We start from the raw sequence: 27,225 nt of genomic DNA, 5'->3' as shown, positions 1-27,225 counted from the left end.
AGCACTATTTCTGGGTTAGCGGAGTGTGTAACCTGAAGCATATGTAACCTGAAGCGTATGTAACCCGAGGTAACACTGTATTTTTTAAAAAAGAATTACCTTGCCCCTAGAAGCAAGGGCTAGGTCAATAGCAAACACATATTTTGACTAGCTACCAAGGACAGAAGAGCACATTACAAATGCACAAGTGCACACTTAATTTTTGGTTTAAATGCACATGGAAAAATGAATGGTATTAATACAAATAGATGTCTCAAAACACCTGTTACAGGATTGGCTGCTGTGCATGGACATGTGTATGTTCACTGGAAAACCTATGTTTGATGCTACACAAATCTATGAATTCGTCTGTGTGGAGATTTAAACCCAAGTATCCTTGTACCAGTGCTACAGTCTATGAACAGTTTACACTTGCTTTCAGTTATTGCACAATCTGGTATCTACATTAAGTCTATGATTTTCAGAAGAAAATTCTAACCACTAATTGGGCAGAAGAAGAAGACAAAAAGGGGGGGGGGAAATTTGTTCTGTTCTGTTAAGAGAATTAAGAGTTCTCTTTCTGAACATTGTGAAGACATTTCCTATACAACAAAATCCTTGCTAGTTATCAGTGGTGTGTTGTTGGTGTTTTTTTTTATAAAAAAACACACACAAAACAAAACAAAATCAACCACTCTATTTGAAACTCATGATTATCCCTTTACATTCACTGTTGCTTCTCTTTCCATTTTGCCACATTAGAAAAAAAGGGAAACATCTGCACATATTAGTTTTGAGTAGCTAACTTCACACAGGGGAGACTGGAAATCCAGGATGGAACCTCGATTATTCACTTTCTGACATCCCCTCATTTGTTTCCTACTCATTTCAGATCATTTGTTAACGTTCCTTTCATACCTCAAGAAAATAAACAGAGCCCTCTGCCTCACTTGGAGTAGACTGAACCGAAAGGTGCCATAAGGATTTGCAACCAGAGTCACTTTTCCAGACATGATTTTGTTCAAATTATGCCATTTAGAGTCAGCACGCAATGCAAGCAATAAAAATAGCTCCAGCTTGATAAATGGTACAAGAGCCTCTCAGCAGTCTGTAGTTCTCACCTCTGACCTAGTGAACATCCTTTCAAACCTGAAGTGCCCCCAGGAGAACTGGTGTTCCTTGTAATTATTTACCATCTTCTGAGCAGACCTGCTGGGATCTGTACACAGTAAAGCCGCAATTCCTGAATGAGCCAAAACCATAGCAACCTCTGCTTAATATGGTCATGTTCATTTTGCCCTGGCAGTGCTTAATCATTTGAGCTCGTTTACAAGGTGAGCCACTTGCGCCTGCTCTCACATGAGAGGGGACCTTTAATTTAAGGGCACATTCTCACAAGGCACTTGCCTCACAAGGTTAGCTTTCTCTCTCTAAATAACTGCACAGTGCGAAAAAGACTCTCGTCTGCATCAGATCCCAAGTAATGTCAAGGCACACTTCAAGGTGCTGTTTTTATATATTTAGCCCTAAGGAGTTAGAGCACAGATATTAGGAACAGCCCTGTCCCACCACGTTCACAACAAGTACACAACTAGGCTTCAGAAGAAATTTCTTTTTTGCTTTATTGTAATGTTAAAAGTATATACAAAGGGGAGAGATATAGCAGGGTATGTAAAAGTGCCTCTGTGCAAGCTGTACATCATTTGAGCCAAGGAGCTTTCCAGAGACAAGTTATGGGAGAGACAAGCTTCTTGTTCCCAAGGTGCTAGAAGCTAGATCTTTTCTACAGTTCTATGGGGCCTTTACAAATCATAGTCTTGACAGGCTTTTGTGCAGTTCTTTCTAATAACCAGGACAATGTTTAATAGACATCATTTCATGGGGGCACTTGATTGGAAATGCATGTTTGAAATTAGAAATGCTCTTTAAAAAAATAAGAAGATCAAAACTAAATTAATTGTTTCAGCTCACCGCTAATTTAAAGGAAGGACCTCCTGTTTTTCTGCATAGTCTATTTATTCCTCTTCTAGCTCTTGTTAGGTTTGAAGGTCTTGGGCTTGTTTGGAGCTAGCTTTCTAAAAGGAAGGTTTATGGGGTAATTTTTAATCAGTTTTAACATAATTTTCCAGTTTTATCTTGCTAGTTTTATTGGGGTTTTTTGTTTGTTTTAAAGTAATTGCTACCTACTTTAAGACATAAGGTTGAAACAGAATTGAAGGTGTAGGAAATATTTCCCTAAACTGTCAACTTCACCAGTTGAAGTTTGACTTCATTTTTGTTTCCCCATCTCACAACTACAATCTAATCCATCTTCACCTACATTCTACCAAATTATTCTTAAACCTATGGGAAATGTATTGCACAATAATCAGTGAGCTATCTTAGTGAACTGTTATCAAAACCCAACAATAACAACAGGAATATGTCAAACTAGACACAATTAAAAAGCAGTTAGATGAACCACATGGGAGCAAAAAGAAGCACCACACCAATGATAGACATAATACTCTTGCTTTTTGTTTGTATAACTGTGCATACACATAAAACAAAGTACCTCTGGCACTTCTCAATTAATTCAAAGAATTCCTTACAACAGAAGAGTGGGGGCTGGTGTTCACTGGGACTAGTAAGGTGGAAGTCAGTGGGGAAAATAGTAGGTGGAGCCAGAGCAAAGGACAGAAAGATCCAACTAATTTTAGTTTTGTTCTATCCTCCTGCCTGCTGAGTTCTACAAGGACAACACTGAGACTAAAGAAGAGGTAGTGGAGGAGGAAGAAGCTGACAGTCAACACCACTTCCTGGGCTGGTTGTAAGAGGGCATAACAGAATAATGTACTTAATGGTCACTAGCACAGGTGAGTTAAAGAAGAAGACTTGTTAGTCCAAAAGGAAAACCAACCTACTTTAGGCGGGTTACTCCCAGGTAAATGATATCTACCTTAGTCCAGCGGCGTAGCGTGGGTTATCAGCACCCGGGGCAAGGCAAGTAATTTGCGCCCCCTAACCCGGGGCAAGGCAAGTAATTTGCGCCCCCTAACCATGGTCATTAATACTGACGGCTCTACTCTGGTGACTACTGCCCTCCGTGGTGTTGTTTTTGCAATTAAAGGACCCCTGCCTCAAATAAAGCATCTTGGGGATTGGGGACTGGGATTTGCCAAGGGAGCTGGAAATTGCAGTTCAGTGGCGGGTCAGGGGGAGAGGGTCCCTTCCGCGTCTGGGTGCCGCGGGCCCCTTTGCGCCAAGACGCGCGTCTTTGGGCGTCGCGGCGCAGCCTTCTCGGTCTCCCTCCCTGGGCCGGCTAGTCCCGACATGGCTTCTTTCTGGCGCGGGGAGGGGGCTTCTTTCTGGCGCGGGGAGGGGGCGGCTCTGGGGCCACTGCGTCGGCCGGCCTCCGGCGCGGGTGGTGGGGGGCCGTCGGGGCGGGTGGGCGGTCTTGGCACGCAGGCACTAGAGTGCCGCCGATGGCGTGTTTGGCGGGCTGCGCGCGTCCAGACAGCGACCCGAGCCTGGGCGGCGTGGCGCTTGGTGCCGGAGCCTCCGCCCGCAGCGCCCCGTCGGGAGACCCGGCCGGAAGGAGCCTCGAGCCGGCTGTCGGACACGGTTGAAGCAGCCAGGGCGGCATGGCAGGCGGCGTGCACCCCCTGCACCCCCCACGCTACGCCACTGCTCTCTGCCCCACCGCCAGCCTTCGGAGGAGGTCCGAGGACAGTGGGGTTCCTGCTTCCTCGAGGAGGGCCGGCCAAACGCGCCCCCCCAAAATGTTTCGCCCGGTGCGGCCGGCACCCCTGGCACCCCCCACGCTACGCCACTGCCTTAGTCAAACCAAAAGAGGATCATCAACACCATGACATGTTAAATCATGATTAGAAATTTCATGCCATCCTTTACTATTTAGGTTCCATCAAATTCCCCTAACCTGGCCAAAACCAAGATGAAGAAGGACGTTGACACAGTAGTTCTGGTATTACGTTGCTAAACTTAAGGAAACCAAGTAAAGGCCTCAGAGGATCCTGCCTCCTTTCACAAAAGTCCTCTGAGCTTCTTGTTGCTGCCAGAGGCAGATTTAGGGGAGCACAACCAGTTCACCCGCATTGGACACAAAGCTGAGAGGGCACTGCAGGGAGTGTCACAAAAATGATGACCAACAGAAGGTGAGAGGAGTTGTGTGTACTGAACTTTGGCATTGTACAGGGCGCCACTGGAATTTTAAAGCCCAAAGTCTGCCACTGCTGCTGTGCTTGTGCTGGTACAAACAACAATACATCATATACAGATGTTCTGTTAGCCTGGTATAGTAATTAAAACTTGATGCAGTCATTCAGAAGGAACTGTTAAGTTCAAACTGATGCTTGTTGATGGCTCACCATCACCACCAAAAAACCAGAAAAACCATTTGGGCATTACCCAAGGAGGAAGTATGTGCAAGGAGAAAAGCTTACTAGTCTTGCTGCAAGTTGTATGGTTGGCAAGGCTCAAGGTACAAGTTTTGGTTTTTCAAATATCAATGAAACTTGATATCCATTGTTAGATGGAAATTATAAATGTTAACTTTGTTTTGATCACATAACTAAACAACTTCTTTGATCACATAACTAACACTAACTTCTTTATTACTTATATGTGGATTCAGTGATCTGAATGTCTATTTCAAGAATCATTTCCTAGAAGTGGTATAGATTGAAACAGAAGTGATTCAGTTACAAGTACCTCAATTCAGACATTTCTATCTCCCTCCCCTCTCCCTCTTATTCCTGGCCTTTTAAAAATGCTTTGCCTTTTATATTGGGGGCAGGAAAGTATAAGTAAAGTATCATAAAACTTTAATAAAATGACCTTGGAAGAAAAAGCAAACATGCAATGTATGAACTCCAGACTCCTCCTCCTGGCAAGAAAGGATAGAATAAGGCATGCATCAAACTCCTTTAACAAGATGCTTTGCATTCCATTTTAAGGTTGATTCTCCTGTATATTCCTACCAGTAATATCAAACAGATGTTACAAAGGACCATAGAAATAATTATAGATGTTGCAGACATATTCTGTATTGAAAGATACTATAATTTGATTGCCTCCTTATAACTTTGGCTTTTACAGAGCTGTCCAAGTGGTTTATTTGTTTCATTTATACCTTCAGAGGGTGCATACCTTCCTCATAGTTATGTAAGTTGCTGGACAAAACACCAAGGCACAACATATTTGCATTCAGCTTCATGTGAAAAGTTGAAGTTCTTAATTAAATAGCTACTGGAAGTATAAGTAATGAAAAGCCCATGTTTGAAGGAGTTGACACTAAAATCCAGGGAAACTTTGTCTCAGTAGACAAGAGAGTTGTTACCTTTTAGTGCTTCGTTCTTGTACAGTAAAAATATTTTCAAAGCTTAACTTCACATTTTTCGTGAAAATGAAGTTATCTTCTTGTAGGAAATACCTGGCATTTTTCAAACAACCTTTATCATCTTTGCTATTGTTAACTTTGGCTAGAAACAAAAGATCAACTTATTGACTGGCACAGAGGACAGGAAAAAGGTGAATGCTGAATGCTGGCTGATTGCTAGGTCTATTAATATTCTAAGAGCCATGCATATGCTGTGGCTGCCAGATTATCAACAGCATTTTTAATTTAAGCTTTTATAGTGAATGGGATTCTTTTGCAAACATACCTTTTCATAAACCTAGAAAAAACCTTTTTGTATGTGAGCTATCAGAGTAAAGTCTTTCAGAATGTCGAGGGCAGATAATGTTCCAACACATCTATCCTAACCACCCCACACCTAGTGCTAATGACTGGGGAGGATGGTGCACAATCACCTCTCCACTAGCCCCTGTCAGAAGAGTATATCACTGCTGACCAGGGTGCTGTGGGGAGTGGGACTGTTCTGCCACAGGAGAGACTTCTGCTCCACTCAAGCGGACAGTAAGCTACCACCAGTCGTAGCCTGTGAAAATACCCTGAAAAAGAGTGTTTCTGGGCAGGCTGAGAGGTAGGATCCTGGTTGCTTTGGGAAACTCCGTGGATTTCCTGGGGGACTTTGTGCCCTTCCCCCCGTCTGGAGCTGGCCTAGCTCCTGTAGAAGAAAACAATGTGTGCATCCCATCCTGTCCTGTCCCGTTCCGTTCCGTCCCTTCCCCATCCCATTCCCTCTGGCCTGCAGCAGCCAGCAGGGCTTTCCATGTGGTAAAGAATCCGCCACTCCTTCCCAGCGCCTCACTAGGGCTGCTTTTCCCATTTCTCTTATAAATCACTGTACTGTAAATTTAAGTTAGGCAAGGCTGCAAATTCAATGGCTTGACCATTCTCACTTAAAATCAAGTTAACCCATATCTTGCAAATATTTCAAGACACGTGACAAGTGACAATCATCACAGAGACATAAGAGATATTTCCATCAAGCACAGCTGTAATCACAGCGTGACTATACCAAAACCACTCTCTTTGTGGTTACCAACTTCTCAGACTCCTCCTGTATAAAATATGTTGAAAAGGAGTTGTAACATCAGCAACCTTCAATTTCTAAATAAATCTACAGCACCAGTAAAAGGAGAAGGAAATGTTTCTCAAATTTGTTACTCAAATATGTTTTTCAGCAAAGAGTTTGTACAATAAACCAAGATACATCTCAAAATCCACTTCAAGAAGGCATCATACCAAAACCTCACAGCCAAAATTGCTGACTAAAGAACCAAACAAAGCACTTATACTATGCCAAAAATAAAAACTATACTTACAGTCTGGTCAGCTTCAGCGTGTTCTGAAAAAGAAGCTCTGGAAGAACTTGAAGTTTATTTCTGTTCAGCCGCCTAAATAAAGAATGACCAAAGTTAACAAAGATTATTTGGAGTCTCTTCCAGGACAGCAAATGTTATGAACAATTAAGGTTACAAATAATACTCTACACACAGAATCTTTCAGAGTTTGTTTTTTTAAAAGTCTGATCTTTGGGGGGAGGGGGGACAATTGCAGTAAACCTTGAACCCAAGCTTTCTTTTCACATTTTAACTCTTGTGTCTAAGAAGCCTTTCTCTGCCTGTTGCCACACTCCTATCCCAAGAAAATATGACAGAGGGCACATGGCAAAGAGAGGGATCCTGTTGAACTGAAAACTCCAGGTTTTTTGAGTATTCAACAGGAAAATTTGAAAACCCACGTGGCTTTTGAAGCAAACCCAGGATCACACACTGCTAATTACAACTGGTTTCTAAGTATGGAAATCCTAATTTTTTGAAACTTTAAAGATGCCCTCATTTATGCCGTGCTAAGATATATTGGAGATATTGAAGGATCCAATTCCAGCATTGTTTGTATCTATGACTGTATTCACATCTGCAATATAGTTTTCACCTTCTACAATTACATTGTGCTGTTCCATTACTCCCAACACTTCTTTCCTTTTTGTTCCATTTCCAAGGAGTTACATCAGAGCATGCTACGATGCTCAAGACCGGATTTATTCAGTTGCAGGCAGAATAGCACATAGTGTATAAAAAGACACTTATCTTTCCACTAAGCATCTAGGTTCTGAAATAGGCATACCATTTATATTCTTGCTCCTTTGTTATATTACCAAACTATTTCTTTTTCAGCCTTTAATTTCCTATGTTATGGTTCATTTAAAAACCCTATGCAGAAGAAGTGAGCCATATAGTACAAACTCCAAGAGCTTCTTTAGACACACCAGTTACACTTTATGACTGATTTGAGATTTGTGAAAATCACTCATACTAAGCCCTTAGATAACTGCTGAAACCCACAGATGCAGCAGGAGTAAAGCCACAGTTATTCTCTCTTTACACATAAGACCTTAAGGAAGTTGAGGCTCTGGGAACCACCATCACCTCATCACTGTTCTCTCCCTGATAACAAGATTCCACAGATATAAATTCTATACACTATCCTAGGCACTTCATCTAAGATAAGTACATCACAACCTTAATAGGTTCTAACAGAAGAAAACAAAATACATTAATATACAGTATCAGTAAACAAACTGGGAGTGTGATTGAGGAAGGACAGCCCATGTTTGTGTTAGTATCGTTAACAGCAACAAAAAAATGTTATAATATTTTGTGTTCCTTAGCTTCTAATCCACCAGCTTTTCAAAAGAGATGTGGAATTTAGCAGCTGGGCCAGCAATGCTTTCTTTAGACGTAAAGCTGAGACTTATTATTGGGAACATTTGGGTGTAACTTTGTCATTGTTTAGTTTTGCTCAAGTTATATGAGCTAATCAAGTTTATTTGAGACAGCTGCATTTTTTTCTATATATGTTACAGTTAATGTGTGAATTTAGCTAATAACATAATTAGTGTGTAAAATGAACCATCCAACTCCAACCATTTGGTACATTAGCTAGTTATTTTGTATATTATTTTGTATAAATTGCTAGCTATTGCTTAGAAAAAGTACTAGATTACAGTCATACCTCGGGCTGAAGTTGCTTCAGGTTGAGTGCTTTCAGGTTGCGCTCCGCGGCAACTTGGAAGTAATGGAACATGTTCCTTCCGGGTTTCGCCGCTCGCGCAGACGGTCAAAATGATGTCACACGCATGCGCGGAAGTGGCCAATCGCGACCCATGGATGTGGGTTGCGTTTGCTTCAGGATACGAACAGGGCTCCAGAAAGGATCCCGTTCGTATCCAGAGGTACCACTGTACTATTAATGTGAGCAAAATAAAAATATACTGGACTACATCTGTTTATATTTGAATTCTTTATGCAAAATATGTTTATAGACAACATTTTCAATAAAGTTTTCTGAACAAGGAAAATTTTTATTTCACTAAGTTTTGAAAGGAAAAGCAATGAATGCAATCTGTTTAGTGATACTCTGAATTTAACACATGGTTTATTGAACATAGGCACTGAAGGCAAACATAAAAAACAGTTGAAATAAATAAAAAAAAAGTCCAGTAGCACCTTAGTTGGTCTACTGGACAATTATTATTTTTTTATTTCAACTGCATCAGACCAACACGGCTACCTACCTGAATAAAAACAGTTGTGAACCCAGCTCCCATTCTATAAGAGACCATAGGAGAGGAAGTGTTTGAATATGGAAACAAGGCTCAGATGAAGTAGAAAGGAGCCGATCACATTGGCTGGCCACTACAAGACAGAGTCCTGCATGGTTAAGGGACCATGGGTGAATTCCTGATCCACCTGACCCTTTCTTCCTCTTCCCAAAGTAGACTACAGGTCGTAATAAGATACTGCCTTCCTTTTCCTTGGGACATCTTTCTCTCTATATACACAAGAAAGGGTTATATTGTCTTATACATAGCCTGAGTGAAATGTGAAAACAATACTTAAAATATATACTTAAATTTTCTTCCTCCCTAGAATCTGTTTCTGACATTTAATCTGCTTCTGAAGAAACCTTTAATTCTGAAAGTCCAGGTCAAGTGATAACTTGTGTCATATCCAATAAGCATTATCAAAACATTGTGTCACTACTATCTTCATATGGTTTACATATATTTAAATATGATATATTCTTGATAACTATCATGAACCAAAATAAAAGCACTTGCCACGACTCAGAAACAGAGAGGGTCTGACCAGCCAGGTCAGGAGGACCAGTGGTGTAAGCTGTGAGGGTTCTGGATGCAGGCCTCAACACTGAACTGAGCCTGACAGCCAGAGGCCCATATCCATAGTTTCTCATGCACTCAACCAAAATCTACCAAAAGCAGAGGTAGGTATCAATCATGATACTAATAATCAAGATACCCATAAAGCCTTGTTTGGACTTTGGTGGTGGGCTAGGACGGCCATAGGCAAACTTGGCCCTCCAGATGTTTTGAGATTACAATTCCCATCATCCCTGACCACTGGTCCTGTTAGCTAGGGATGATGGGAGTTGTAGTCCCAAAACATCTGGAGGGCCAAATTTGCCTATGCCTGGGCTAGCACTTCCTTCTTACAGTGCCAACACTAATTGAGGTTAGGAGATCTATGATGTACCAGAGAATATTCCAGTAATGGCACCCCAGTTGTAAAACACCCTCCCTCCTCATGATGGCTCCTCCTCTGTCTATTTCCTGGCACTACCAGAAGACAAGTTCTCTTCCTCCAGGCTTTTAAATAGGGTTTCTGAATATATTGGGTATACACGACAAATTGATCTGTCAGTAACAGGTGTTGATTGTATTTTACTGTTATGTTGTGGTGGTCTGCCCCAAGATCACTCTACTACATGAATTAAATTAAACTGGAGAGCTAGAACATTTTAGCAACATTTTCTGTTTCCCTTATGCAATCCCAAACCAGACATGGCATTAAGGTCAAGCTGGACGTGACATTAATTATGTGAATGCAATTAACATAATTTTTTTTGTTCTGTAAATAGTAGCTGCTGGGAAGCCTGTGCTATCTCAGGACCATGGAGAGTGGGGACCGATAATAAGTTGCCTCTCCAAAGCTATTTACATTTCATGTGAAGCTCACATAATTAGAGTTACTTCCCAGCAGCCTCTATTTAAACAACAAAAAAGCATGCACATTAATTGTATTAATGCATTTAACTTCACTTCTTCTTTGACCTCAGTGGAGTTCTATCAGAGTACAGAAGCACAGGAGCTCTACTCTGATATTCCTTGCCGATTTGCTTTGGAATTATCTTTAGCATTCCCCTACTATTTTCATCATGGTCCTTGTGACTACCCAAATCTGTCCCCATACTAGATTTTTTAAAATACAGTTTTATTTTATATGCTTGCAAATCTGACGGCTTGTTAACACACAGTGGCAAGTTTTAATCTGTTCAGCACTAGCTACTTCATAGCTGGTTTGAACCAAATAGTTCTATGGAAGAGCTAGAGTCAAACTTATCTTCCTTTCAACTACATGAAGAATCAAGTTTTAAATGCCAAGTATATCAGACATTATATAAACAGAAAAACCACAATATGAATAACACAAATATATTCAAATAACTGACATATTACTGCTAACCCCTTATGTTGGAAATCCATTAACAAAAACGTGCCTAATGTTTTGTTCAGAACTTGATTGCTTTGATCATTTGGCCAATTAAACTATTTGTAAAGGTATTTTAGCAGTTATAATTGACAACTCTTATTTGCTTCTAAAACAGAATCCACTTAGAAAGCGAATTATGCAATTTCTTAGTACTGTATATGTCCTCTGTTAGGATCGCCCTACTCGTGTGTAGGACCCTGGCAGAGACACATGCCCGACTGGCATGTTCTCTCCCTCCTGGTCAGTCATTCAGGAGCTTCAAAAGCTTTCTCCAGCCCAAACATCACAGCGACTGATACCAAAAGGCATCAGCACACTTACAGAATCTGCAGAGTATTAGTGGTTTGCGTAACAAACTCAATAGCTCAGCATTTTGGCTAATCTACTTTATTTACATATAATACACTAAGAGCATTCTGACTTAGCTCCTTCCTCTTTCTCATCAGACAGCAAAGGGGGGAGGGGGAGACAATAGTCCCACATCACAGAACACAGTAATAAAAACATCCTGTCTCCATCACTTCCCACTATGTGGAATGAAAACATACACTGTCATGTGATAGACAACAATCCCATGACTGCAAACCCGGAGCAAGAATCCTAACATCCTCACCCTCATTTAGATCTCTCCCTCAAGCAAAATAGATTTTTAGGTGTACCTCACAAATCTGTTTTTACTTTCAACTGTAGGACAGATGATCACTTAAAAACAGTAATAAAAATGGCCAACCAGTTAATTATACCCTGTGATTCTTTTATACCTTCCAAGTGTTTTATTAGCTGGGTTGTTAAATTTTATAAAACTTTCCATTTTCTTTACACAAATATATATATATATATATATATATATATATATATATATATATATATATGCAGGTTTTGGTGTTTTCGGGTATCTTCCCGTGTAAGAGTTGGGGTGTCTAGGCGACGTTTCGACGAGGTCTCACTCGTCATCTTCAGGCTGGTGCTTTCGGCTTCTTGTTACTGGAACAGAGCAGGATCTCAGTGTTTGAGTTCCTATAAATACTGTTGAGGGGGTGTGGTGTATAGCCTCCAACGTTCTGGGCAGAGAGGAAGTTCCCAGGTTAGTGTGTCTTTTCTTCTTTTGTTCATTAATTACTTGAGGGATATCTTGAGTGATTTCTTGAGTGATATTCTGAGTACCACTTAGGAGGGTCATTAGGTGTGGATTAGTTGCTAAAGCTTTCGTGTCTTGACCTCTTGAGCTTGTGAAGAGTTTTTTTTTTTTCCGAGAAGATGGCTGTACTGCACTTAGTTGTGCTCTGGCTTGGCTTCGTGTATAGGGGCGAGCTGTGGTTTTGTGCCCTGTGCCAGCCAGATCTGTGTAGGGATTGCAGGGGGGTGCAGCATCCGGAGGTGCCACTATGGTTTGGCTACTGGATGGTGTCTGTAATTTGTCTGTGGAGAGGGTCTGGGTTTGGGTCTGGTGTGGTTGATTGGAGATGGCGTTCTGTGTGCCTCTGGTTCTGGTGTCGGTTTTTGTGGGGAGGGCTATTTTCCAGATGTCTGGCAGGCGGGACGTATCGTCACGCTTGTTCATGTTGTGAGGGTGTTTCTCTATCTCGATGGCTTCCATGATTATTCTCTTGTGGTGGTGTTCCATGTTAAAGAGCAATTTGGAATCTGAAAAATTAATTTCGTGTCCTGTTTCTTTCATGTGTTGGTAAAGAGAGGAAGTTTTTTCTTCTTTTTTGACGGCATTCTTGTGTTCTGCGATACGTGCATTTATTCGTCTGTTTGTTTGTCCAATGTACGTGGCTGGGCAGACTTTGCAGGGTATTTCATAGACCCCTTGGTTTTCTAACTGGATTTTATATTTGGGGTTTCTGAGGATATTGGCTATTTTTTGGTTGGTGCAAAAGGCTGTTTTGATATTGTGTTTATGGAGGATTTTGCTAATTTTATCTGTAGTGCCCTTGATATAAGGAAGGAGGGCCATGCCATTGTTTTCTTCTGTGTCTTGGTTTTTGGGGGGTGTTTCTTTTTGGATTAGCTTCGTAACCCTGTTTTGCTGGTATCCGTTGGCGATTAACACATTTGAAAGATTCTGTAACTCAGTTGTCAAGTGGTCTTTGTCAGCCAGGCGTTTGGTTCTGGAGATGAGAGTCTTGGCTACGGAGTTTATTTGTGCAGGGTGGTGGTGTGATTGTGCATGTAAGTAGCGGTTGGTGTGTGTTTTTTTCCGGTAGATAGTGTGTCCTAGGGAGCCATCAGGTTTTTTGTAGATTAGGACGTCAAGGAAGGGAAGTTGGTTGTTGGCTTCTATTTCCATAGTGAATTGTATTTTGGGGTGTAGGCTGTTGAGATGTGTGAGGAAGCTATCTAGTTTTTTCTTCCCGTGTGGCCAAATTACAAAGGTGTCGTCAACATACCTGAGCCAAAGTTTGGGTTTGTGTTCTGACTTGTCTAAAGCATTGGTTTCAAAGTGTTCCATGTACAGATTTGCGATGACCGGTGAGAGGGGTGATCCCATAGGTGCTCCTTCTATCTGTTTGTATCTTTGTCCATTGTGGATGAAGTACGTGTTGGTTAGGCAGTGGTTGGTCAGGTCCAGGATGTATTCGGGGGGATTGTATTTGTTTTGAATGGCTGTCAAGGCTTCATTAATGGGCACTTGTGTGAAGAGAGATACAACATCGAAGCTCACAAGTAGGTCGTCGGGATGTAGGTTTTGCTTCTTTATTGTTTCTATGAACTGGAAGGAGTTTGTAACGTGTGAAGCGATAGATTCTGCATAGGGCTGAAGTTGCTTAGCGAGAAATTTAGCGAGATTTTGTAGAGGTGAGCCTATGGAGCTGACTATTGGTCTGAGTGGTGTTCCTTCTTTGTGTATCTTGGGGAGACCGTAGAGTTTGGGGCATCTGGATGATTTTTCTCTGGGGATGATTCTTAGCTGGATTTCTTCACTGATAGGAGAGGCTTTTATTTTGGATTTGGTGGTTTTTTCCAGATAGGTGGTGGGATCTGTTTTTATAGGTTGGTAGGTAGGGTCTTGGAGTAGATTTGATAGTTTTGCTTGGTAGTCCGATGTGTTCATCACAACAGTGGCATTACCTTTGTCTGCTGGGAGAATGATTATGTTGTTGTCTTTCCTCAGGTTGGTGAGTGCTTTCTGTTCTTCTTTGTGTAAATTGCTTCTGGGTGGTTTGCTGGAGCAGAGGATGTTGGTGACTTCAAGTCTGATTTTATTGGCTTCATCTGGGTTGATTTTGGTTAGGCTAGCTTCGACTCCGCATATGATATTTTCCGTGGGGATGCGTCTCGGGGCGACTGCAAAGTTGAAACCTTTGGAGAGTACTTTGGTTTCAGTTGAGGTGAGGATCCTGTCTGATATGTTATGTACTGTTTGTTTCATGGGTTGTTGTGGAGGGTGGCTGGGCTTCTGGCGTTTCTCTAGTTTGTGGAGTTTGTTGGTGTGTGTGTCTGTCTTATGTGCGGACTCCGTTTCAGCTCTCCAAACGGCTAGTTGTTTGCATTTGTCCCAGAGTGCAGGGTGGATTTTGTTACAAAGTTTGAGGTGAAGAGTGAGCAGATCTTTGTTGGTTTGGTTTAGTAGGTATCTTTTCTTATGTAGTTCGTTTCTGATTAGGGATAGTTCAGTTCGTTTCAGGATCCTTTCGGTAGCTGGGGTTTTAGAGTGGAATTTAAGTTGGAAGCATGTGGGAATTAAGTTGTTGTCTCGGCAGTTGCGTAGGAACAAGAGATCACATAAGATGGTGGCTCTTCGGATTTCTAGTTTCTCGTAGGTTCTTGTCAGCTGGAAGGTTTCCTCCCCGTAGAGGTGAGATATTTGCTTTCGTAGATTTTCACGGGTACAGGAATGCAGGTTTTGGTGTCTTCGGGTGTCTTCCCGTGTAAGAGTTGGGGTGTCTAGGCGACGTTTCGACGAGGTCTCACTCGTCATCTTCAGGCTGGTGCTTTCGGCTTCTTGTTACTGGAACAGAGCAGGATCTCAGTGTTTGAGTTCCTATAAATACTGTTGAGGGGGTGTGGTGTATAGCCTCCAACGTTCTGGGCAGAGAGGAAGTTCCCAGGTTAGTGTGTCTTTTCTTCTTTTGTTCATTAATTACTTGAGGGATATCTTGAGTGATTTCTTGAGTGATATTCTGAGTACCACTTAGGAGGGTCATTAGGTGTGGATTAGTTGCTAAAGCTTTCGTGTCTTGACCTCTTGAGCTTGTGAAGAGTTTTTTTTTTTTTTTTCGAGAAGATGGCTGTACTGCACTTAGTTGTGCTCTGGCTTGGCTTCGTGTATAGGGGCGAGCTGTGGTTTTGTGCCCTGTGCCAGCCAGATCTGTGTAGGGATTGCAGGGGGGTGCAGCATCCGGAGGTGCCACTATGGTTTGGCTACTGGATGGTGTCTGTAATTTGTCTGTGGAGAGGGTCTGGGTTTGGGTCTGGTGTGGTTGATTGGAGATGGCGTTCTGTGTGCCTCTGGTTCTGGTGTCGGTTTTTGTGGGGAGGGCTATTTTCCAGATGTCTGGCAGGCGGGACGTATCGTCACGCTTGTTCATGTTGTGAGGGTGTTTCTCTATCTCGATGGCTTCCATGATTATTCTCTTGTGGTGGTGTTCCATGTTAAAGAGCAATTTGGAATCTGAAAAATTAATTTCGTGTCCTGTTTCTTTCATGTGTTGGTAAAGAGAGGAAGTTTTTTCTTCTTTTTTGACGGCATTCTTGTGTTCTGCGATACGTGCATTTATTCGTCTGTTTGTTTGTCCAATGTACGTGGCTGGGCAGACTTTGCAGGGTATTTCATAGACCCCTTGGTTTTCTAACTGGATTTTATCTTTGGGGTTTCTGAGGATATTGGCTATTTTTTGGTTGGCGCAAAAGGCTGTTTTGATATTGTGTTTATGGAGGATTTTGCTAATTTTATCTGTAGTGCCCTTGATATAAGGAAGGAGGGCCATGCCATTGTTTTCTTCTGTGTCTTGGTTTTTGGGGGGTGTTTCTTTTTGGATTAGCTTCGTAACCCTGTTTTGCTGGTATCCGTTGGCGATTAACACATTTGAAAGATTCTGTAACTCAGTTGTCAAGTGGTCTTTGTCAGCCAGGCGTTTGGTTCTGGAGATGAGAGTCTTGGCTACGGAGTTTATTTGTGCAGGGTGGTGGTGTGATTGTGCATGTAAGTAGCGGTTGGTGTGTGTTTTTTTTCCGGTAGATAGTGTGTCCTAGGGAGCCATCAGGTTTTTTGTAGATTAGGACGTCAAGGAAGGGAAGTTGGTTGTTGGCTTCTATTTCCATAGTGAATTGTATTTTGGGGTGTAGGCTGTTGAGATGTGTGAGGAAGCTATCTAGTTTTTTCTTCCCGTGTGGCCAAATTACAAAGGTGTCGTCAACATACCTGAGCCAAAGTTTGGGTTTGTGTTCTGACTTGTCTAAAGCATTGGTTTCAAAGTGTTCCATGTACAGATTTGCGATGACCGGTGAGAGGGGTGATCCCATAGGTGCTCCTTCTATCTGTTTGTATCTTTGTCCATTGTGGATGAAGTACGTGTTGGTTAGGCAGTGGTTGGTCAGGTCCAGGATGTATTCGGGGGGATTGTATTTGTTTTGAATGGCTGTCAAGGCTTCATTAATGGGCACTTGTGTGAAGAGAGATACAACATCGAAGCTCACAAGTAGGTCGTCGGGATGTAGGTTTTGCTTCTTTATTGTTTCTATGAACTGGAAGGAGTTTGTAACGTGTGAAGCGATAGATTCTGCATAGGGCTGAAGTTGCTTAGCGAGAAATTTAGCGAGATTTTGTAGAGGTGAGCCTATGGAGCTGACTATTGGTCTGAGTGGTGTTCCTTCTTTGTGTATCTTGGGGAGACCGTAGAGTTTGGGGCATCTGGATGATTTTTCTCTGGGGATGATTCTTAGCTGGATTTCTTCACTGATAGGAGAGGCTTTTATTTTGGATTTGGTGGTTTTTTCCAGATAGGTGGTGGGATCTGTTTTTATAGGTTGGTAGGTAGGGTCTTGGAGTAGATTTGATAGTTTTGCTTGGTAGTCCGATGTGTTCATCACAACAGTGGCATTACCTTTGTCTGCTGGGAGAATGATTATGTTGTTGTCTTTCCTCAGGTTGGTGAGTGCTTTCTGTTCTTCTTTGTGTAAATTGCTTCTGGGTGGTTTGCTGGAGCAGAGGATGTTGGTGACTTCAAGTCTGATTTTATTGGCTTCATCTGGGTTGATTTTGGTTAGGCTAGCTTCGACTCCGCATATGATATTTTCCGTGGGGATGCGTCTCGGGGCGACTGCAAAGTTGAAACCTTTGGAGAGTACTTTGGTTTCAGTTGAGGTGAGGATCCTGTCTGATATGTTATGTACTGTTTGTTTCATGGGTTGTTGTGGAGGGTGGCTGGGCTTCTGGCGTTTCTCTAGTTTGTGGAGTTTGTTGGTGTGTGTGTCTGTCTTATGTGCGGACTCCGTTTCAGCTCTCCAAACGGCTAGTTGTTTGCATTTGTCCCAGAGTGCAGGGTGGATTTTGTTACAAAGTTTGAGGTGAAGAGTGAGCAGATCTTTGTTGGTTTGGTTTAGTAGGTATCTTTTCTTATGTAGTTCGTTTCTGATTAGGGATAGTTCAGTTCGTTTCAGGATCCTTTCGGTAGCTGGGGTTTTAGAGTGGAATTTAAGTTGGAAGCATGTGGGAATTAAGTTGTTGTCTCGGCAGTTGCGTAGGAACAAGAGATCACATAAGATGGTGGCTCTTCGGATTTCTAGTTTCTCGTAGGTTCTTGTCAGCTGGAAGGTTTCCTCCCCGTAGAGGTGAGATATTTGCTTTCGTAGATTTTCACGGGTACAGGAATGCAGGTTTTGGTGTCTTCGGGTGTCTTCCCGTGTAAGAGTTGGGGTGTCTAGGCGACGTTTCGACGAGGTCTCACTCGTCATCTTCAGGCTGGTGCTTTCGGCTTCTTGTTACTGGAACAGAGCAGGATCTCAGTGTTTGAGTTCCTATAAATACTGTTGAGGGGGTGTGGTGTATAGCCTCCAACGTTCTGGGCAGAGAGGAAGTTCCCAGGTTAGTGTGTCTTTTCTTCTTTTGTTCATTAATTACTTGAGGGATATCTTGAGTGATTTCTTGAGTGATATTCTGAGTACCACTTAGGAGGGTCATTAGGTGTGGATTAGTTGCTAAAGCTTTCGTGTCTTGACCTCTTGAGCTTGTGAAGAGTTTTTTTTTTTTTCCGAGAAGATGGCTGTACTGCACTTAGTTGTGCTCTGGCTTGGCTTCGTGTATAGGGGCGAGCTGTGGTTTTGTGCCCTGTGCCAGCCAGATCTGTGTAGGGATTGCAGGGGGGTGCAGCATCCGGAGGTGCCACTATGGTTTGGCTACTGGATGGTGTCTGTAATTTGTCTGTGGAGAGGGTCTGGGTTTGGGTCTGGTGTGGTTGATTGGAGATGGCGTTCTGTGTGCCTCTGGTTCTGGTGTCGGTTTTTGTGGGGAGGGCTATTTTCCAGATGTCTGGCAGGCGGGACGTATCGTCACGCTTGTTCATGTTGTGAGGGTGTTTCTCTATCTCGATGGCTTCCATGATTATTCTCTTGTGGTGGTGTTCCATGTTAAAGAGCAATTTGGAATCTGAAAAATTAATTTCGTGTCCTGTTTCTTTCATGTGTTGGTAAAGAGAGGAAGTTTTTTCTTCTTTTTTGACGGCATTCTTGTGTTCTTCCTTATATCAAGGGCACTACAGATAAAATTAGCAAAATCCTCCATAAACACAATATCAAAACAGCCTTTTGCACCAACCAAAAAATAGCCAATATCCTCAGAAACCCCAAAGATAAAATCCAGTTAGAAAACCAAGGGGTCTATGAAATACCCTGCAAAGTCTGCCCAGCCACGTACATTGGACAAACAAACAGACGAATAAATGCACGTATCGCAGAACACAAGAATGCCGTCAAAAAAGAAGAAAAAACTTCCTCTCTTTACCAACACATGAAAGAAACAGGACACGAAATTAATTTTTCAGATTCCAAATTGCTCTTTAACATGGAACACCACCACAAGAGAATAATCATGGAAGCCATCGAGATAGAGAAACACCCTCACAACATGAACAAGCGTGACGATACGTCCCGCCTGCCAGACATCTGGAAAATAGCCCTCCCCACAAAAACCGACACCAGAACCAGAGGCACACAGAACGCCATCTCCAATCAACCACACCAGACCCAAACCCAGACCCTCTCCACAGACAAATTACAGACACCATCCAGTAGCCAAACCATAGTGGCACCTCCGGATGCTGCACCCCCCTGCAATCCCTACACAGATCTGGCTGGCACAGGGCACAAAACCACAGCTCGCCCCTATACACGAAGCCAAGCCAGAGCACAACTAAGTGCAGTACAGCCATCTTCTCGGAAAAAAAAAAACAAAACTCTCCACAAGCTCAAGAGGTCAAGACACGAAAGCTTTAGCAACTAATCCACACCTAATGACCCTCCTAAGTGGTACTCAGAATATCACTCAAGAAATCACTCAAGATATCCCTCAAGTAATTAATGAACAAAAGAAGAAAAGACACACTAACCTGGGAACTTCCTCTCTGCCCAGAACGTTGGAGGCTATACACCACACCCCCTCAACAGTATTTATAGGAACTCAAACACTGAGATCCTGCTCTGTTCCAGTAACAAGAAGCCGAAAGCACCAGCCTGAAGATGACGAGTGAGACCTCGTCGAAACGTCGCCTAGACACCCCAACTCTTACACGGGAAGACACCCGAAGACACCAAAACCTGCATTCCTGTACCCGTGAAAATCTACGAAAGCATATATATATATATATATATATATATATATATATATATATATATATATATATATGCAGGTTTTGGTGTCTTCGGGTGTCTTCCCGTGTAAGAGTTGGGGTGTCTAGGCGACGTTTCGACGAGGTCTCACTCGTCATCTTCAGGCTGGTGCTTTCGGCTTCTTGTTACTGGAACAGAGCAGGATCTCAGTGTTTTAGTTCCTATAAATACTGTTGAGGGGGTGTGGTGTATAGCCTCCAACGTTCTGGGCAGAGAGGAAGTTTCCAGGTTAGTGTGCCTTTTCTTCTTTTGTTCATTAATTACTTGAGGGATATCTTGAGTGATTTCTTGAGTGATATTCTGAGTACCACTTAGGAGGGTCGTTAGGTGTGGATTAGTTGCTAAAGCTTTCGTGTCTTGACCTCTTGAGCTTGTGAAAAGTTTTTTCTGAGAAGATGGCTGTACTGCACTTAGTTGTGCTCTGGCTTGGCTTCGTGTATAGGGGCGAGCTGTGGTTTTGTGCCCTGTGCCAGCCAGATCTGTGTAGGGATTGCAGGGGGGTGCAGCATCCGGAGGTGCCACTATGGTTTGGCTACTGGATGGTGTCTGTAATTTATCTGTGGAGAGGGTCTGGGTTTGGGTCTGGTGTGGTTGATTGGAGATGGCGTTCTGTGTGCCTCTGGTTCTGGTGTCGGTTTTTGTGGGGAGGGCTAATTTCAAAACAAATACAATCCCCCCGAATACATCCTGGACCTGACCAACCACTGCCTAACCAACACGTACTTCATCCACAATGGACAAAGATACAAACAGATAGAAGGAGCACCTATGGGATCACCCCTCTCACCGGTCATCGCAAATCTGTACATGGAACACTTTGAAACCAATGCTTTAGACAAGTCAGAACACAAACCCAAACTTTGGCTCAGATATGTTGACGACACCTTTGTAATTTGGCCACACGGGAAGGAAAAACTAGATAGCTTCCTCACACATCTCAACAGCCTACACCCCAAAATACAATTCACTATGGAAATAGAAGCCAATAACCAACTTCCCTTCCTTGACGTCCTAATCTACAAAAAACCTGATGGCTCCCTAGGACACACTATCTACCGGAAAAAAACACACACCAACCGCTACTTACATGCACAATCACACCACCACCCTGCACAAATAAACTCCGTAGCCAAGACTCTCATCTCCAGAACCAAACGCCTGGCTGACAAAGACCACTTGACAACTGAGTTACAGAATCTCTCAAATGTGTTAATCGCCAACGGATACCAGCAAAACAGGGTTACGAAGCTAATCCAAAAAGAAACACCCCCCAAAAACCAAGACACAGAAGAAAACAATGGCATGGCCCTCCTTCCTTATATCAAGGGCACTACAGATAAAATTAGCAAAATCCTCCATAAACACAATATCAAAACAGCCTTTTGCACCAACCAAAAAATAGCCAATATCCTCAGAAACCCCAAAGATAAAATCCAATTAGAAAACCAAGGGGTCTATGAAATACCCTGCAAAGTCTGCCCAGCCACGTACATTGGACAAACAAACAGACGAATAAATGCACGTATCGCAGAACACAAGAATGCCGTCAAAAAAGAAGAAAAAACTTCCTCTCTTTACCAACACATGAAAGAAACAGGACACGAAATTAATTTTGCAGATTCCAAATTGCTCTTTAACATGGAACATCACCACAAGAGAATAATCATGGAAGCCATCGAGATAGAGAAACACCCTCACAACATGAACAAGCGTGACGACACGTCCCGCCTGCCAGACATCTGGAAATTAGCCCTCCCCACAAAAACCGACACCAGAACCAGAGGCACACAGAACGCCATCTCCAATCAACCACACCAGACCCAAACCCAGACCCTCTCCACAGATAAATTACAGACACCATCCAGTAGCCAAACCATAGTGGCACCTCCGGATGCTGCACCCCCCTGCAATCCCTACACAGATCTGGCTGGCACAGGGCACAAAACCACAGCTCGCCCCTATACACGAAGCCAAGCCAGAGCACAACTAAGTGCAGTACAGCCATCTTCTCAGAAAAAACTTTTCACAAGCTCAAGAGGTCAAGACACGAAAGCTTTAGCAACTAATCCACACCTAACGACCCTCCTAAGTGGTACTCAGAATATCACTCAAGAAATCACTCAAGATATCCCTCAAGTAATTAATGAACAAAAGAAGAAAAGGCACACTAACCTGGAAACTTCCTCTCTACCCAGAACGTTGGAGGCTATACACCACACCCCCTCAACAGTATTTATAGGAACTAAAACACTGAGATCCTGCTCTGTTCCAGTAACAAGAAGCCGAAAGCACCAGCCTGAAGATGACGAGTGAGACCTCGTCGAAACGTCGCCTAGACACCCCAACTCTTACACGGGAAGACACCCGAAGACACCAAAACCTGCATTCCTGTACCCGTGAAAATCTACGAAAGCATATATATATATATATATATATATATATATATATATATATATGACCCAGAGACAGAGAGACAGACAGTGTCATGTATGACTAATGAAATAAATGTTTTCAACTTTACTAGAAAACACAATGAATGGCATATATGGTCTCCAGGAAGGCCTATAGCTCAGTGGTAGTGCATCTGTTTTACATACAGGAGGTTCCAGGTTCGATCACTGACATTTCCAAGAAAGGCTGAAAAGGTCCCTTGTCTGGAACCCTGTAGAAGTACTGTCAGTCAAAGCATTGGTCAAATAGACCAATGCTTTGACTCTGCATAAGGCAGCTTCCTGTGTTCCTATGATGTGTTTCCCAGAAGTCAGAAGAACCTGAAGATGGAGACGCAGGAATCTGAAGTACAGAAAGCAGAGGGTGCTGCTCTGATGTCCAGTCAAAGGCTAAAGGTCAGGCTCCAGGTATTTATCAAGGGGCTTCATTCTCAACAATGAATATACTTTTAAGAAGCAGTAAGTTCTTGTGCCTTTCTCTCCTGTGGTTTGCCAGAAACCAGAAGGGGATAAGCATCGTGGCATATCAGAGCAGAGAGGTTGAGCCCAATGGCTCTTAAAAATTTGTTTACATAGTGTAAACCTGGTTGCACAATACTGTACATCTGAACTAGCTCGGAACCCACTAACTGTAGGGGACACTATTCAATTCAACCCCACAGACGCAGACAATGTGGCACACTGCTGCCAAGGCTGTAATTGGATAAACTATTCCAGCATTCTCATGCCATAATAACAGCCAACTCAAATTTTCATGTGAAACAGGAGCAGCTGCTGCAGATTTTAGTTAATATCTGGAGAGTGAATGAGAGTAAACAAAGCAAAGATGAACATAAATAAAAACTGAGAAGAGAGGAGTGACAATACTATTGGTCAATGAGAGCTGAATAGGCTCATTATTGATGGACTTGCCCATCATTTGTCAGTTAGGATCAAAGTCTAATGATACTCTTTATAGTGAAGGGTGGAGAAGAAATCTTAAATATAAATAAACTAACAAATGTCCTTTACTCTTGCATTTAGCCAGGAAAAAAAATTTTCTCTGAAGATTTATTGAGAAACTGTAGGCTATTTTAAAGGCATCCACCTTTCTTGACATCTTTTCTGTCCCAACAAGAAAAAATGTCATTCAAGCATGACAGGCAATGCAGCTACGATCACACCTAAAGGTGTGTCCTTGCTATGTTAACAACAGGGTTGAAAATATACCTAAGAAAAGGTGACACAGCTAAACTCTCATTAAGCTCTCTTTAAGAGTGCTGCAGACAAATTCTAGAGTTAGGGGTCAGCAGAGAGGGAGCCAAGTTTGCTGACAACATGAAATTGTACAGGGCGGTTAAAGCAAAATGGGATTGTAAAGATCTCCAAAAATTACCTCTCTGAACTTGGTGAATGGATAGTAAAATGGCAGATGCAATTCAATGTAAACAGGTGTCAAGTGGGGCATGCTGGGGCATAAAAATATATATTCCACATATATATGCTTATGGATTCTAAATGGGTGGTGGCTGATAAGGAACAGCTTTGGGATTGTAGTGGATACCCGATTCATTGCAACTGTGAAAAAAGTGAATTCCATCCTAGGGATCATTAGGAAAGAATTGAAAATAGAACTGTGGCTCTACAAATCTATGGTGTGACCACACTTGGAATACTGTGTACAATTTTGGTCACCTCACTTCAAAAAGAATGTTGTAGGAAAGGCTCTGAAAACGGCAACCAAGATGATCAAGGGAATGGAGCAACTCCCCGTTGAGGAAAGATTCCAATGTTTGGAGCTTTCTAGTATTGAGAAAACATGAGTGATAGAGGTGTATAAACATATGTACGGTGCAGTGAAAGTGGATAGAGAATTTTTTCTTCTTCTTCTTTCAAAGCACTAGAACTCAGAAACACCCAAATAAGCTGAATGCTGGAAGACTCAGGAAAGATAAAATAATAAATTATTTCTTCACACAATGCAGAGTTTAAAGATGAAATCAGCTCCAGTGAGAGCCAGTGTGGTGTAGTGGTTAAGAGCGGTAGTCTCGTAATCTGGGGATCCAGGTTCGCGTCTCCGCTCCTCCACATGCAGCTGCTGGGTGACCTTGGGCCAGTCACACTTCTGTGAAGTCTCTCAGCCCCACTCACCTCACAGAGTGTTTGTTGTGGGGGAGGAAGGGAAAGGAGAATGTTAGCCGCTTTGAGACTCCTGAAGGGGAGTGAAAGGCGGGATATCAAATCCAAACTCCTCTTCTTCTTCTTCTTCCCACAAGAGGGAATGATGACCACCAACTTGGATGGCTTTAAATCAGGGGTGGGGGACATTTTCTGGTCTGAGGTCAGATCTTTATGTCCCACACTTCTAGCAGGCCAGAGTTGGCAAGTGGGAAGGGCGATCCACCTGTCAATCACCTGGCATCATAGTAACACCAGATGATGCTTTCGTTTGAAGCCCTCTGTTACTGAGATTTCGAAGCAAACCACAAGGCTTTCAAATAGCCCTTTGTAAGTATCCTAATGCAGATGAGGTCATCTGTGGCTACTAGCCATCATGGCTATGTTTTACCTCTGCTGTTGGAGGAAGTATGCCTCTGGATACCAGCTGGATACCATCCTGTGCTTTTATGTGATAGTCAAGACAGAAGAGGGTGCAAATAAAGAGGACCTAACATTCCACTAATGCATTTAGAAGTACAAACATTAAGATACATGTCACAGAACTACAAAATAGCTTAAGCAAAGAATATACAGAAACAACTAAATTAATAGTTCCAGAAGCTTTAGTTCTATGCTGTGCTTTCTTCATTCACAACTGTAATCCTTGGTCTGGAAGCATAGGAATTGTGGTTTTAAATCTTCTGGTCTATTTAAACATGACCTTTTTTGTTTTTCCTTGAGTTCTTATGGGTCACTGACCTACTATGCAAATGTTTTTGATGAAATCGGGATGACTTATTATTCTATTAGTTAAAATAAGCTTCTGTGTTTTTCAGGCCTGTGCAGATGCACCCATGCAAACCAAAATAATTTATCAAAATATGTTCCTTGTGGTCTTTCTAGCTGCCCTTTTCCTGAATTTGGCTTCCTCCTGTGAAGGCCTGTTGACAGAGCTGCTAATGGCTTCCTCTGTAGAAGAGGCGCCAAATTTTTAAGTGTTTAGGAAGGAGCAAAGTCCACTCTCATCAGTAAAGGGAGATCAAAAAAGGTTCCATGTTGCAGAGTGTAGTTATTGCTTACTGAAGACAGACATGCTGTATCATGAATGGAGCTCAGTATTACTGTTCTGTCATTCATTTTAGCAGACCAATAATGCTGAACAGGCAACACTGATTAAGGATTTCATTCCAATTCATATATCACAGAGCCCAACAAACAAAGTGCAAAAAGATATAATAGCTGCTGGGAGTTCCATTGCATTTCTATCCCAAGTTGTATAGTTGTTCAGTTCAAGACATTTTCTTGTTCATATTAATAAACCACTTCTAAAAGGTAGCAGCTGTCACTAGCCAGGGAGGTTTAATTACCAACTGCTTCAAGCCTTTTAAAAATGAAACAAATGCCCCCACCCACAAAATAATTAAATAAAAACCTTGGTTTTCTCCTTTACTTCTTCATGCATTGTGTGACATTTATTCCTGTGAATAGGAACACATCTTTTATATCTAACCACTAACCACACATAGTATAAAACATGCTAATTTGATTAAGTCATAACTACACTGTCCAGAATGGTACGGAATTTCTTAAGTAAATGTGTGTGTTAAAGTGCTATTTACATCCTGAATATATTTGGAATCATTCCAACCCAGTTCCCAAGGCCATGAACCCCTGGTCTAGTTCATAGGTAATGCTTACTTATGGTTCCCTTGATCATCCAAACATTGCAGTTTTCAAATCAGTAGTTAAAATCAGTTTAGTTTTGAACGATTCAGTCCACCATCTTGATTCAAACTGGTGTCCAGCTGTATCCAAACTATCGTATATCAACTATTCCTAAGTTGGGAATTGGTGCCCTCTCCTCCCCATAGTGATCTGACAGGAAAAGGTAGCAGGCTTCTCATATACTGTTCATGGATCCAAATGCAATCAAAGCATTAACAGTTTGTATTTATACTTCCATAAGAATATTCCCAAAAGCTCATAGAGAAAGAGGCTAAATCAGAACAAGTCTTTAGTTAACTGGATGTTACACAAGCAAACTTTGTCCACTGCACTTAGTTTTAATCAGTATCAGCTACAGGATAAAATATGAATCTTAAAAGAATTGTTATCCTAAAGCATAAATCCAACATGACCTAAGTAATATGAAACATCTGAACAAACATTTATTTACCCCAGTTCACCAACTTTTTATCCACTAATCAGGAAACTATTCACAAAGAATTTCAGAACATTCCTTTTGAATGAGGAAAATATACTTTGACGCAGCCCAAATTTATCTCCCACCCTCCTCTCCTTGTAAATATCGCATAAAAAATGAACTGTCCATTTCCAGTCATCTTGAATTTGCCAATGGCCACCTTTCCACTCAGAGTAAAGCCTTTTTAAAAAGCCTACCATGAAAGCAGCTCAAAACAGTCAAAATAACTTATCTGAAACATGAAAATGGGATCCTGTAACTAGATCTTCCCTAATATACAGAATTGGCTTACACTGGAATACAGCTTCTGGAAGACTGGGAGTGGAAGTTAGTTTCCATGTGTACAAACTACATTCCAACAAATGAACTAAGCACCCAAATCAACAACCTGCACTATGTACACTACATGGAGCCAATAATATATTGATTTTTTTACAGCCTATAATAGACTTTTAAACTTCTCCTTTAATAAGAATAACAAGTTTTCAGCTATTCACACCTCTGCAATTGTGAAGCTCTACTATACTTGCCTACACAAGTATACTGGACATAACTGATTTCAGAGCAGCCACCGCCACCTCTGACTGAACAGCAGTTTTCCTATGGTGCAACCTTTTCCAAGGCCACATTTTATTTGCACTTAGT

At 42.1% G+C, this 27,225-nt stretch overlaps 1 protein-coding gene across 2 annotated transcripts in view; it reads right to left on the bottom strand.

The window, feature by feature from the left end:
- SLIT3 (slit guidance ligand 3) overlaps positions 1-27,225 on the bottom strand; it is a 422,071-nt gene that overhangs the window by 359,615 nt on the left and 35,231 nt on the right. For both annotated transcript variants that reach the window (XM_081184726.1, XM_081184725.1), the window contains exon 4: positions 6,709-6,780. In XM_081184726.1, coding sequence (XP_081040852.1) covers positions 6,709-6,780 — 72 coding nt within the window. The remainder of the gene's footprint in view (positions 1-6,708; positions 6,781-27,225) is intronic.

The sequence above is a fragment of the Podarcis bocagei genome, assembly GCF_964188305.1.
Source record: "Podarcis bocagei genome assembly, chromosome: 2".
Lineage (NCBI taxonomy): Eukaryota > Metazoa > Chordata > Lepidosauria > Squamata > Lacertidae > Podarcis > Podarcis bocagei.
This window is presented reverse-complemented; position numbering and strand designations above follow the sequence as displayed.